Source organism: Populus trichocarpa, chromosome 2 (genome assembly GCF_000002775.5).
Source record: "Populus trichocarpa isolate Nisqually-1 chromosome 2, P.trichocarpa_v4.1, whole genome shotgun sequence".
Taxonomy (NCBI): domain Eukaryota; kingdom Viridiplantae; phylum Streptophyta; class Magnoliopsida; order Malpighiales; family Salicaceae; genus Populus; species Populus trichocarpa.
In genome coordinates, this window is record NC_037286.2 from 11,295,086 (window position 1) to 11,310,164 (window position 15,079).

Sequence of the window (15,079 nt, forward strand, 5' to 3'; positions counted from 1 at the left end):
TTTTTTATTTATTTTTACTTTTTAAAATTTATTTCTCACATTAACACATTAAAACTATATAAACACATAAAAAATTAAAAAAAAAATTTCTATACAAAAATATTTTCTAGCCGCATCAATTTTTTACAAAAAAAAATCATTATTTTTTAAACTGTTTTAAATATTACAATTAAGTAATATAATTTTCTATTTTATGACAACCCCCTGAATAATTTTTTTTATTTCGATAATTTAACTAGTACATGTTTAGATTTACACCCCTTTTACTAAATTTCGTTAATAATTGAACTATTAAAAGCTTGTGAAAATCACGTGCAATAAAAAAGGGTCAAAATAAACCTCTTGGACTACCGCCTATTTTGATTTACACCCTTTGAATAAATTTTTCTATCCCAGTAGTTGAACTATTACAAATTTAGATTTACATTGCTTTTTGCTAGCCTCGTTGATAAATATATTATAAAATATAAAATTAAAATAATAATTATTTTTATTTTTATATTGAATCGGGTGAACTTGGTTTATCTAAACTTGTGATATGCGTCTCAACTAGTAATTTGAGTTTTGTCCCGGGTCGACTCTCAAGTTGTATTTTAAAACTATAATAATAATTGTTTTTATTATTATATGTCTTAGTTATATAATTTTAGAATTGAAATTTTTTTACAAGGATGTTTTAAGGATAAAAACTAATAAATATTATTTCTGAAAACATATTTTCTTTGTACCTCATATTTTAAAAATATATAAATTCACTTCAAAATTATTTTAAAAACATATTTATTTTTATGTCTTTATCTCTTTTTCTTTAATCAAATATATTTTTATTTATATTATTTTGGTCTATTATGTCTTGAAATAATAATCAAATGCTGCTTAAAAAAACCAAATAATTAACAAATGAAAAGTCAAATAGAAGAAAAAAAAACTGGAATAAAAATACCACTCCTAGTGAAAATCCCACACAACAAATAAGGAATGAAATTAGATGTAAGTCATTGTGTAGCTTTTTATTGCAATATATATATATATATATATATATATATATATATATATATATATATATATATAGTAAACAAAATTTATCAACTTTCAAGTCAAAATCAGTTTTCTTCTTCTAGGTTATTTTTTTTGTATTTATGTGTATAGTTTTCACTAAAAATCTAACAAAAAGCAAACAAGCAATATCTTAACTATTGAAATACACAAAAAATAAAAAGAAAGAAAGAAATTGTTTAAATAACACAAATCAAAATAGACAACAATTTACCGGTTTTTAAGGTGTTTAAGAGTGTACTAATAATTATTTTTTAAAGTGTTTTTCACTTAGAAATATATCAAAATAATATATATTTTTTTAAATAAAATTATTTCTGAAATTACCACATCAAAACAATCCAAAAACATAAAAAAAAATTAAATAAAAAAAATTAAATTTTCATAAACCTCTTTTTAGTCCGCACTCTCATACGAAAAGCTTTGTATGGGATTAACTATTTTACGACTATACATGTAAGTGTAAAGTTACATGAGAATTTTGTTTATGAAGAATCGATTTAATAGAGAAAAAGGCTGAAAGAAATTAAGAAGATGGGACTTTTGTTAGCAATACAACAGGCTTGTCATCAGAATCTTTTGAAACCATACAGGTGACAGTGAACTGCCACCCTCTAAAAGGAGGTGAATGAGACCTCCAATGGCCAGCAATCCGCTCTTTCTTTGCCCATCTCTCCAAGTCTTGTCTTGGAATACTATAATGCTACTCCCATGCATTACAAGCCAAGCCATGAAGGGCATTCCCTGCCTGGAGAAAAGATAAGAAAGAACGAGTTTCATGCCTGCACAGACAAATTCAACAGCTCTAAATTTGACGGATTTCTTCAGGTGATCATGCATTATGCATTGCGGGAAGAAACAAGTAGAGCAATAAGCTGCGTGATTAACCTTCGCCATCTTGCAATCTTAAGATTTTAAATCAAGTTATTGATTCTTTATCCGACATCTCCAGACTGAATATATAAAGATAAGCTAAAATGCCCATAAATTTCATTCAACAATCACCTATACATCCTTGGTGAATTCTTGCAGTGGTTTAGAAACTTTCTGTCGCTTCATAATTGCCGAGATGAACAAGGACTTCCTTCATATCTGATTATGATTATGATCAGAGCATTCTCCAAGGCGATATGCCACTCGTCGCTTGATGACCAACTGCTCCCGGATAGAAGAACGTCTCAGCAGATAGAATCCTCTAGTTTCCACTTTCCCCGAATATTAGGACAAATTGATATGATTTTCATTTTCGGGAAGGGAACCTGTACTTGGTTGGTATCTTTGTGCTTATTATTCCTTCAAAATAATAGTGAAGGGGGAATTTAGAAGAGAGTACTAATTAAATGAAACAGCAGATGATTCAATATGGAATGGCTCACTAGGAATATGCACATACTGCCCGTGTATTATAATTATTATAAAAAACACTGAAAGGCATGGTAAACATACTGTTCATCGTACCAATATTCACACATATCATTGTAGATTACTACATGGTTTAATTTTTTTTTTAATTACATATTTATAGGCATAAGTTGATGGCCAAATAAAGCAAATTTATTAAGAAAAGATATGATTCAAAGACGTAAGGCCAAAAGAAAAAAGACATGGAAAGAGTGGTTGTTTAGTCTTACTTTTTCTAATGATGAATTTTTTATTCTTTTAGTTTTTTCACATTTTATTTCTTATTCACAACTTTATTTTATTTTTTATTTTTCAGTCTTTCATTTGAGAGAAGGAAAAAAAAGTGCCAATGCCAAATTCCACCATGAAAATAATTGATTTTGATGTCAATAAGTTCAATTTAATAATGAAAGTTTTATTGATGTGTTTTTTGCCATTGAAATTGCCAAAAAACAAAATCAAACTTTGAAGAGAATTTTGTTTTTGGTTTGGATTTGTGGTTATAGGCGAGTTTCAAGGGAGGTTGTTTTATTGGTTTATTTACATCATAGGAACATTTTTAGGTGTTTTGGTGTGAAAAATTAGTTGCAAAAATGCATTGTTTTGGTTAAAAAAAAACATCTTGTTCTATTTGCTCAGCAGACGACGCGTCACCTACACTTTGTTTTTCAAAAGTTTTTGGAGTAGACAACATTTTCAAATACCAAGCCCTTTAGTACCTCATTTTCAATATTTTCCTTCTATAATCTAATCCCAACATCATGGATCGAGTGACGGTTTTAAAAGATTAGTCAAGGTTGACTCCAACTTTTTTTTAGATTTTTTTAATTATTATTTTACCTATTTCATCATCCATCATTATATTATTTGAAAATTTAGCTTAATTAATTTTTTTAGTTTCAGTTCTATAAGCTTGTTAAGATCTCATATCCAAGATTAAAGATTTTATATGTTAACTAGAGTTTTTGTTCTCTCACTATTTTTTTTTCTTCATCAGATTTTGTCTTTCATCTTTGTCGGCCTTTAACATATATAAAATAAACAAGAGAGCCATGGCCCGTTGAACATACCTTTGTTTGAATGGGCTAGGCGCAGAGGCTGAGAAGCGCACCTAGCCAATTTTGACTTGATTTTGTTTCGCTTTATTTCTTGTTTCTTTCCCTACAATTTCATCCTTTTTTTTTTTTTTTCTTGCTTAAAATTTAGCTTATGTTCTCTCTCTTTTCTTTTTAAAAAAATGTCCTTGCATTATCATCATAAGTTTTTTTTTTTTAATCTTTTTACTATTGTTGTCTTTTTGTAATCAAATGTATTTGGGCTCAATCAGGTCCATGGCCTGCGGCGTGGATTCCCCCCCCCCCCCCTCTTTATAACATGCTCACATCGAATGAACATCATTTTCTTCTGCTAAAAAATAACTTTATCCAGTACGCTGTGGAGCACTGTTTACATAGCTAGCGATAACATATTGCTTGCCTACCCAAAGTTTTTAATGGACGCGCTTTCTTGTAATCCAAGGACTAGACTTCATTTTCCTTCTTGAAATAGTTTGCACATCATACTAATAATCGATGGCATGAATCTCTCTATGCTAACATGTCATTTGGTACGTCTTGGATCAAGAGATAAAAATAGATGGGATTAAATGATGTGTTTACTAGTTATTCCATTATTAAATCATTTTTTCAAATATATTTAATAATAAAATGAATAATTAAACCAATCATAAGTCAAACAAAATACTTGCACCAGCACAAAGTAAATATATAACATCATTAAATTTACAAAATAATTTTGTCACAAATGCACATTTTTATTTATAAATTAATCCCCAGTTCTTCATTATTTTTGGTTAAAATCTAACATGTTTTTTAAGATTCTTTCTTTTATATTTTCTAGTTTTCAAATCTAAAGGTGAAAATTAAGTAAATTAAAATAAATGGCCCCCTTGGTCCCGGCATGCAACTTTTATTGAATTTGTACATGCATGGCATTCAAAATATGATTAAATGTGAAAATAGGCTTTCAAGCTAAAGACAAACATAGAAAAAAACAAGACGATGCACAAATGAGAGGAAGCGGAAAATTTATTAACTCTTTTTATTAGTTATAAATATGCAATTGCAACTACAAAATAATGTTATATAATGCAAAAATAATTGCAAAATACCTGCTGAAAGCAATTACGTTATTCATCCTCGAGGATCTCTCTATGTACATGCATGCAAGACGTACTGCAGTACTTGTAATTATATCTATGAAATGGAACTTTACCAGCTAACGACACATTGCAACAGGAGCATGTTATATCTGATGTCAAGCCACTTTTGGGTTGTGCCATGGCTGGCACGGTGCTCGTGCTACTGCTTTGGGCATTGATAGCAGCAACTGCTGCCATTCTCCTCTCTGCAGCAGCTGCTCTCTTTTCCCTCTCAATAGCTTCAGCCCTCTTAAGTTCCTGCTGGACGAGAACAGAATATCAAAAGAGGAAAAATTGAACAACCTATAGAGTACAATGAACCTGAATTCTTTAAGAGTATTAAAAACTAATAAACATGTTAAAAGGACTAAAACGGAAACAGCATCAAATCACAAAAGTGCTTTTGAGGATCTTCATTGTCACAATATTCCTATTCTCAACCCAAAAATGGTTGAAAAAATAATAATAAAATCCTTACCTCTGTAGATATTTTTGATCCTCCACTAGGCTGAGATTGTCCCTTGATAGCTGAAATTGGAGTAGCTCGATTAACTAGAACTGCCGCAGCATTTTGGGATGATGCAGCCTCAGCCTGAATTAACATCATAAAAAGTGTTATCAACATATTACAGAAATTTGGAACTGTCAAAAGGCAAGAAAAAGGAAAAACACCTATTTCATGATACAGATCATTTATTGCAAATCCTGAATGCTCAATTGCTCATATAAAACACGCTTTACATGCTTTTGGGCTACTACATGCAGGTTATGCTCACATGATTCGTAAGTCATCTTGGAAGTAAAGATATCAAATCATCTATTTTGGTATACTGCCATTCAATTGCAATGCAAGCATAAGATTGGGTTATCTCTGTATGTAATAGATGATAGATCAATAATGGGCTACCAAAAAACTCCCTGAAGATGACATTACTAACAGGCCTGTTATTCAGCCTTTTAAACATTGATGATAATCTAGACTCTATTTCTCAATGGACTTCATCATTTTATAGAATCAAGAAAGCTTAGGGTCCACTTGAGTGAGAAAAAAAGGAGTGGGTGTATCTCTTTCCAGTTTGAATGACTTCATCATTTTAAGAGGTCACATGTTTCGTTCAAAAATCTCTTCCTTAAACCGGGCACAGAAAAACACACCAAAAGAAGAAGAAAAAAATTATGGCCATCTTAAATTTAATAGCTAGCAAACTTTTTTAATTAACGTAGATGAGAAGTTGATGGTCTGCCTGCCATTCAAATAGGACACTTCTGTAATTTTTTAAAATGGTTGTATTTGTATGTTTATACGTTAAATATGATGCTAATACCAGCTGTGTCCTTGAAAGCTCATCCTAAGACAATGAATAAACAGGTTAGAAGGAACATAGCATCCCAGTGTTAATGAACATAAAATACCTGAGCTTTCTTTTCTCTAGCCTTACGTAATTTCTTCAATTCTTTTGCTCTAGCTTTCCTCTTTTCCTCTTTCTCTGTCTGAACAACCACAAACATAAATTATCAATTTAAGCATTGAACTTGAATGTATCAAAATCACGAAGCAGCAGAATCATGGATGCGTTAAAGTATATGCTTCTACATTAGGCAACTGACTTTATGAAATGCCCCGGAAGTCCCAATGACTTCGTAATTCTAACTCCATACAAGATAAGTAGTGATGGTTAAGTTAACAAATAATTTATGAGCAAAGCTCCAATTGAAAATGACCAATAAAATCTTATAACAATTAGGTTACAGAAAGCCAATGCATTTGACAAGCTAGGATAAGGCATCGATGCTCCACTATGAATCAGCCTGATTAAGACTTTGTTCTGTGTCTCTTCCTTTCATCAATTTTGTCAGATGATGTTACATGGACGGTCATTACTTACAGGACCAGAAAAGGATAGATCTACTTCAAATTTGTTTAAGTAGCAAAAGGCTCAGAACAAAGAAAAAACAAAGATGCATAAATAAAATTACTACCTGCTTAGCAGCTTGAGATTCCTCCATTTCTTTTGTTAATGCACTAGGCACATTAGCAGCATGCCAATCCCATCTATCAATGTTTAAAGCCATAAAGCGTCTAAATGTATTTCTGACTTCCTTATCATTTGCCAGCATATAAGGGGTCCGCCCCCTTTCATCTTTGATACAAGGATCCAAACCCTGTTCTAGGAGTTTCAAAACCTGATGAACATCACCAGATTGTGTTGCTTCATGCAAAGGCGTTGTCATGCCAGCAACTTCACTTTCACTCCCACTTGATACATGCAGATCATCAGATTTTTTTTTAATAGAAGAAGGTTCGGTAGATTCAGCACTATTAATGCTGTCGTTCAAGTCCTCTTTGCTGGGGCCAGGGCAGCTATTTGTAATGGTGCTTGTGGTTGACACCAAGTCATCAATGGTGTCTGGTAGGCTTTCCTTCTCATCCACTTCATAGGTGACTTGTGCCAATTGGTTGTAAATGCGTCGTGCTTCTTTGAAAGTAGGCCTCCTAATACTCAATGGTATATTTCGAACATGGTGCTGATGGCTGAAATATGCTTTATTGCCATCAAAAAGTAGTTGCCGATTGCTTGAAGGTGCATATAAGTAAATACATGATGAAGCGTCAAAATAAGGCTTCCAAACATCAAGTAGTTCTTGAATGTCCTACATTTCATATTTATGAGAAAATAATCAGTTAACAAGGACAGGAATTAAAACATTTATGTCACAACGACATCAAACAATCGATTTACAAACCAAAACTTTGAATCGCCATATTAGGATAAGTTAGTGGAAAAAGATGGAAACCAAATTAATAACACTTATTTTGTTAGATCCCTATTTCACTATTTCAGGATTAACCGTGTAGTTACTTTATTTTACAAATAGATCATGGGAGCCAAACTGTTTATAGAGGCACTGAAAATAGGACTATGCTTAACAACATAATCCAAAAATTATAACAGCGACAGTTTACACTCGATACCTTCTTCAAAGCCAGTTCATTATACCGACGAAGTGAAGCTCCAGCAGAATGTGCAGCTCTACCAGTCCCATCTTTAGATGACTGCTTTTTACCAGCTTTGGCTCTTACAACATATCTAAATCACAAGGGGAGGAAAAACAAAGAATTCAACATTTCCGCAACAAAACGCAGGACAACTTTAATAATTCCCAAGCAACAATTCAAAAGGCACATAAAGATCATAGTTTTGTGCAGTCTCTACACTAACCTGTGAAATGTTTTATGAAGAACAGGCGAATTCCCATCAAAAACACACCCAACAAAATGTCCACCACTAGCAAGCAACACAATCCTCAGACGCGTCCCGTTCCTCTCCTCATGAATCAAAAACTTCAACCTCTCAATCACTTCACTCTCTCTCAAACACCCCCCAAGAACATTATCATTCTCAAAACAAACACTTTCACTATCATTCAAAACCAGACTCTTCCATATCGAAACTCTCTCTCCCGTCTTAAGACGAATAAACAACTTCTGCTTCACACTCTCTACAAACCCTCTTTGCGCATCAGTCCGCAAAATGGACACCTTTTCAGCTTCATCTTCTGATCCTGACACGCTCGAGATATCACAATCTTTGAATGATTCATCAAAATCTTCCTCTTTAACAATATCTTTTCCAGCAATGCTTAATTTAACCTGAAATTAAAACAATTGGTTTTCTACTTAAAGTAAATACATACATACATCCATACATATAAGTTAACCTCTGCAATTACATTGATTCGATGAAAATCGGATTTAAAGTGAAACCGCTGGTCTTGGAGAGAATCGAATTCGGCTTTGCAAGTGTTACAGGTCCATCTAGGAATTGTGACTTCGACGCCGTTTTTGGAAATCGTATCGACTTCGTCTAGAGTTTCGATGGGAGAGGGAATTTCGGGTGCTACTGATGTTGATGCAGGGGAGGGGGAGGAGGAGGGGGAGAGTAAACGACACGCATCGAAGAAATCGGTGGGGACGTCGAAGATAGAACGGTGCCGTTTCTCTTGTGAAGTTGAGTTAGTGGTGGGGAGGAGAGGTGCGGTCGCCATAGTCACCACTGCTTGTCTGTTGGATTACTTCTGTACACGTATTAGGGATTTTGTTGATTTATAAAGAGAGAGAGGTGTCATTCCAGTTTGTCTTCCTTGAAACGACGTCGGCTCCACATAGGAGGTTGTTTTATGCTTCTCGTTCTCTCATAGTCTCATTCAAAAGGAGGCCGTCATCTCAGTTGTCAATAATTTCCATATGTTTATTTTATTATTATTATTATTTTGAGTGTTCATTTTTACATATCCTAATTAATTCTAATTAATTTTACAGGTGATAATAAAGTTAACAATTTCTAAAATTAATAATTATATAAATTTCAAATAACTATAATATTTGTGAAACTCCAATTAATAATCTCTAGAAAATAAACTTAAAACTTAACCAATTAAACAACACCCCTCCAAGTTAAAGTTAATAAAATTAGATCTTTTACTTTCATGAAATGTAGTGTTTTAAATAAAGCTCATATATATAATTATATATTTTTATAAGCTTTTTTGAATCCAATATAATTATAATTATGGATAATTGAGAAACACAACAACATTAAATCTACATATAAAAATAAAAATCAATCATGAATAATGCTAATCCTGCGCAAAGATTGTTCTCAAGACTTTCACCCGTCCTGTAATAGATTTATGTGATCAGCTTATTTCAGGAAGTGGTTTGAGAAAAATATATTTAGTAAAATTAGATCAATTTGATAGAAGAAAAAAAAAACCCATAAAGCTTAACTTTTAGATCAAAGCAACCAACTTTTAAACCTTCCAAAGAATACAAAGAATTCAAAATGCAAGGAGAAACAACAAGGATTGAAAATAACTACAAGTGAACCGCGAAGGAAAACAATCAAACTGCAAGTAAGCCTGATTATATGAATGAATACAATCCAACTGCAAGTATCTGAGCAATGAGGCGGAACAGATGCCGGAGTACCATATGCACCAAAGGATTAACTTATCAATGGCTTTGCCTTACGTACATGCCCCATACTATTAACAAGATCCTTTCGGATGCAAACTGGAAACCTATGGATGTCCTTGAGCACTTTCAACCGCCAAAGAACATATGGGAAACTCATCTGATCCCTAGATGTGAAACGAACTACTTCATTAAACCAGAGGCACATAAACAGGTTAGTCAATGGTGTATGCTCCCTCACAATGATTGAGGCCTCGTTGAGAGCTGCAAAGACCAACAATTATGCAATCACTCATCATGTTCCTACAACGCCAAAAGGTGTGTGTGTGTGTGTCTGTTGGGGGGGGGGGGGAGGGGTTGGGGGAGGAAAGGAGGGGGATTGGATCGATGCAACTCATTCCGGCCGAATCAAATAAGGCTGTGGGCTTCAGGGTGTGAATATAGATGTGTTTCTGTGACTTTCCCTTTCCACCATTACATCCAAATATTTGAGCAAAAAACAGCATTGTGCAAGGAAACTGGCTTGGATCGTAAATCCTGGTCTAGTGTTTGTTACATAAAGCCTATTTTTATTTAATACCATCATCACCTTAAAACAAAATAGAATTTACCTTTCTTTCCGTATAATCTTTTGTCTTCAGGCAACCCATCATGCCGATACTGAGTTATCTGCACCTCCACTTCTTCAGGGGTGGCTTTGTGTTTCTTGACAACAGCCTTAGCCTCATCATAAACACTACTGCGAGCTCCATGTTCAGAAATTGCCAAGACAGAATTTGATCGCCAAAGGAGGGCTTCCAAAACACCTAAAGGGTCTCTCCTAAATTGGGACTTTGAATCGACCCAGATAGAATACTTTGCCTGAGGAAATAAGCGATGTCCCAACATCTGGCAACAGCGGAAGTTGATAAGAATACCCTCCAAAGACAATCAACACACAGACATGAAACATGCCGACAGAAGAGGAAAAGCAGATGAGTGATGCTAGCTTCCAAAAAGAATATACAAGGAATCATGCATGACTTTGATGGGTGTAAATTTCATAGAATCTTTCCAACATAGATTGTATGATCTCATAAGTGATACTGGCCAGTTAACACTTCCATTATCCAAACAGTGGGTGTTTTCTGCCAGTACTAATTAATATTTGCATGGCACTACCAGTTTACAAACAAAACAAGGAAAAACAATTGCTTACAGCAATCAACATATGGAAATTATAATATGATTAAAATAGTTTTGATGCCCCATATTGTTCTGCCTTTTTTAGACAGACAGTTGTTAAACAAGCATGTAGAAGACCAAGTAGGATCCCATTAACTCGCTGCAGATATCCTTTCTTATCCCCCCTCTCATCAATAATTTTCTAAAACAAAAACATATTGAATGGAAGTAGATTAAGAAATAGCAGGTTTTATCATTCCCATGGTTGGTTCTTAAGCACTGAACTCCTTAGATCCTTTGGATCTGAATTGCTGTCCTGGACCATATCTTTATAAATGCTCTCTCATAGACAGACATTATTAAAGGGGCTCATGATACACCGCTAAAGGCACTAGAAGCATGAAACCATAAGGATGCATGGATAACTAATATGCCATAACAAACTACTGAAAGTGAATTGAATCATGAAAATTCTAGCAATGGAAGGCGGACCCACTGTGACCATAAAATCTGACAATCTTCCCTAACCCAAAACCCACAAAGGAAACCAGTAGAAATCCATCCACCCCATTCGAGGTACCCCATGACTTCCCATCATAAACCAGTGGGCAAAGTAAAAATAAAAAAATGGCTACAAGACTCTCCATTTTGGTGACAAGTTACACAAACATTAGGAGATAAGGCCCTGTGAGGACTTCTAATCTGCAACAGATGGTTAGTACTAACCTTCGCTGAGAACCATTGTACACGTGAAAGCCCTAACTTTGGACTTTGATGGAAACCTTAGCTTTCCAGAAAAAATGAGATGAGGTAAAAGCTAGCAAGTTTGGGTTCTGGGAGAGATAGCACAAAAAAGACTAAGAGGACAAATTTCCAGACCCCTTCAAGGATCAAACTCTATGATCTCCCATCTAGAACCCAATTATTCAAGATAGGAAGTAGGGAAAGAAGATCCTGAGCTTTCCCATAATTAAGATTTCAAAGGGTATGACAAATCCAATGAATCCCCCCCCCCCTCCGGCAAGAAACACACACACACTCTCTGGTTTGAAAAAACAAGAAATAAGGAAATTTGAAGCAAATACCAAACAACTGAAAATTCATACCCAATCAAAACTTATGTCCAATCACTGTTTTCCAACAATCTTTGGATTAAGCAATGGAAGGGAGGTTATAAAAGCAGCATTATGTGGGATGAGCAAAAATTGTTAAGACTATAAGTAGAATGGAGATAATAATCATGAAGATGGAAACGAAATCTCAAATGAAGAACTAACAATGAAGCAATAGCATGTCGAAAAGAAAGGAATTCAAGAAAGGAGCAAGAAAGGAGAATGATTGCATATAACTTCGATACCTTAGGGATTTTACCATTCAACCTTTGGTCTGCAAAAGGAAGATCCCTTACAACCACAACACGCCATTTCCCAATAAAATGGTCCTCACCAATTCTGTGCCCCTGTGACTCCTGAGCTGCTAGAGTAATTTCGTCCCAAAAGGCAACATAACAAACCTGCATAGTGGTTTGCAAGTGTTTGTAAAGACTGGATGTAAGAAAGAAATAAAGTAAGACACCTGGACTACGCATGCTGACTGACCTTCTCAAGCGTGGCCTCTGACATTCCAATAGGTTGATGAAGGTCATCTCCACCACCAAAAGCACATGTAGACACCACAACTTTGCAGGTTTGCATGTAACTTCTGTCCTCATCAGAAATCTTAAACCCACCGTTTTCATTGTAAAACCCACAGTGCAGCTCAGCTGTTTCATTCACCTGAAACCACAAATTTACAGGCAGTATGAAAAACAACTGGCATATAAAACCAAAGGATTAGAGAAGTTTGAGGTCAAAGAATCCTGTAGGTTTTGCAGTTTGAGAGTTTCCAGCCAAGGCAACCTTATGCTGCACCTTAGATATCAAGGGAATAATGATCTATTTGATCTTAAATAAAGCCAAAGGTTTTGAGATGTAGCTTATAACCTTAAAACTTCTCTCCCTCTGATCAAAAGTTTGATGTCCAGTAAATAAATTAAATCTTGTGCCTTCTGTGTGCTGTCCAGACAAAGTAATGTTCCCTCCTATATGTCGTGTATCTTTCTCTGATATGTACACCACGTTTTTCACAGGACCACTGAAATTATCATGGATTGGAATATCCAAATGTTGAAGCTCTTCATAAGGTAGCAGTTTCAAGCAACCTGATACGATCCACAAGCTCTGTGTCACATATTGAACTAATTTCAACACCACTACGAATCAACATAGATAAATGCCATAAATAAAAGATCAAGATTTAAAACTTTGCCAAACATCAACACCATAAACCAACTAATCACATGCAACAATAAAGTCAATGAAAAGATTTATCTTGCCTCCTCTCCCCTCCTCCCTCTAACACATATTTTGAACAGAACCATATTTGAACGTATTGCTTATGTGATGAAAACACGGTTTTCTCCTGTGATGTGATTTTAAGGGTGTTTGAAAATGTGATACCAGTTAATTTTCAAAGTGATTTCGCTGGAAAATATATTAAAATAATATTTTTTATTTTTTAAAAGTTATTTTTTCCAGTATATTAAAATAATACGAAAATACCAAAAACTATTAATTTAACATAAATAAAAAATTAACATTTTTGAAACGCAAAAAAAAAATTACATTACTCTAGCCTAAGATTTTTTATTCACAATGGGCAAGCAATGTAATAATCACTAAGATTTTTATCATTTTTATGACAACACAGGATATTCAAGTGAAAATCAACGCAGTAAAACACAATGTATTTCTTCCATTCCAGTTATATCCAAATTAATCACAAGTAAAATAGTTTGCGCCAACGGAATCTCGATGGGAAAAAAATTACAGGAACATTGAACAAATTAAAGAGGTAAATCTCAGTAATTACTTACGTTCTCTAACTCCACCGACAATGTGAGTCACTGGATCAAGCCGGTTCAAATTGCCCCCTGATTTATTATTATTCAAATCAGCTTGAAAACTCGGCTTTCTCACTTCAATAACTTGTTCAGATACTTTTGCATCATCCAAGCTCGGTTTTCTACCAATCTTCGAGGCTTCAAATATTAGCAATCCGGCAGCGGGAAGGAAGATCAAGAGCGTCCAGTATTTTAAAACAAACCTAATGATTCTCTGTGAAAAATTGTTCTTGAATCGGTGATGGTGTTTCTTGCGTTTTCTACGCACTCGAGCTCGCATTCGACTCAGTTCGTCTGAGTCGTCGTCGTCAGCTACCGAGATTGATATGCTGCTGCTGTTGCTGGGGAGTTTTGGTGACGCCATTGTAAGGAAAGAAATTGTGATTGTTTGCAATAAAAGTGTTGTGAAAAATGAGGATTTTGAAATTGGGATTTTGGGTGATTATATTCTCCTCTCCTTTATTTGGTGATTTTTCTTTTCTGGTGAGAATTTTTAAGCTACAAAATAGCGTTAGCAATGAATAATCATTTACAAGTGATGAGAATTGAGAAACAAAACACATTGATTTTTGTTCTTATATATTTTTTATGGGCCATCTTCGTGTCTTTCGGCCCTTATTTATAGTGGATAGGGTTCACTGTAGCCTTTTGTCTGTCTGGGCTTATGCCATCAATTAGTATCGTCATTGTCTTCAAGAGCCATTATGTTACGAGAAATATGACGGAAATCGGAATTGGAATTCGGATATTCTTATTCCAATTTCAGATATAAGAGAATTAGAGCCTGTTTCATTTGTTTTTCTAGCATTTAATATTTCATTTTAAAATAAAATACCAAAAAATGTTTCATAAAGATTTTAAAAAATAAATTTTGAGCACGAAGGTTATTTTCATAAAAGCATATATATATATATATACACACACACACACACACACAGACACACACTGATATCTAGTTACATAGTTTTAATAATTTTAAATATTTTAAAATCAACTAACATGAATTATTTTATTTTAAATATATTAGTTATTATTGTTTCCTTCTTTTTATTATATTTGTATGTTTTCTAAAAAAGAAATAATTCATTTTTTAACAACTCATTTAATTTTTTTAAGAAAATATTTTAATTTATATTTTAATCCAATCAACATGGCAATAGATTACCAAATAATTCAAATGATTTCACTCACAGTATAAAGAACAATTAATTACTAAATAATTTAATTTAATCACATAATACAACATAATATACATAGTAAAGGCCCGGACATACACTCTACTAGATTCGGTTGATCTAAAAAACTAGAAAGAAATAAGGAACTGTGAACAAAAAAAAAAAAA

The 15,079-nt window shown here is 33.8% G+C and overlaps 2 protein-coding genes across 3 annotated transcripts; both read right to left on the reverse strand.

Moving 5' to 3' along the window:
• Positions 1-4,526: 4,526 nt before the first annotated feature.
• Positions 4,527-8,802, reverse strand: LOC7461725 (uncharacterized). 2 transcript variants are annotated; one of them, XM_024595935.2, is made up of 7 exons: positions 8,390-8,802; positions 7,879-8,309; positions 7,632-7,746; positions 6,638-7,309; positions 6,071-6,148; positions 5,136-5,249; positions 4,527-4,918 (listed from the first exon to the last, which is right to left on the reverse strand). In XM_024595935.2, the coding sequence occupies exons 1-7, from the start codon at positions 8,702-8,704 to the stop codon at positions 4,646-4,648; spliced, it is 1,998 nt and encodes a 665-aa protein (XP_024451703.2). In that variant the 5' UTR covers positions 8,705-8,802; the 3' UTR covers positions 4,527-4,645. The 2 variants fall into 2 exon arrangements, with proteins under 2 accessions (XP_024451703.2, XP_002302543.4); XM_002302507.4 differs by having other exon boundaries at positions 4,527-4,915; positions 8,390-8,799.
• A 644-nt stretch (positions 8,803-9,446) lies between these two features.
• LOC7461726 (probable hexosyltransferase MUCI70) lies at positions 9,447-14,284 on the reverse strand. Its single transcript, XM_002302508.4, has 6 exons — positions 13,711-14,284; positions 12,779-12,996; positions 12,395-12,571; positions 12,154-12,309; positions 10,244-10,520; positions 9,447-9,896 (listed from the first exon to the last, which is right to left on the reverse strand). Exons 1-6 carry the CDS (start codon positions 14,099-14,101, stop codon positions 9,664-9,666), a joined length of 1,452 nt encoding a protein of 483 aa, XP_002302544.1. The 5' UTR covers positions 14,102-14,284; the 3' UTR covers positions 9,447-9,663.
• Between the last annotated feature and the right edge of the window lie 795 nt (positions 14,285-15,079).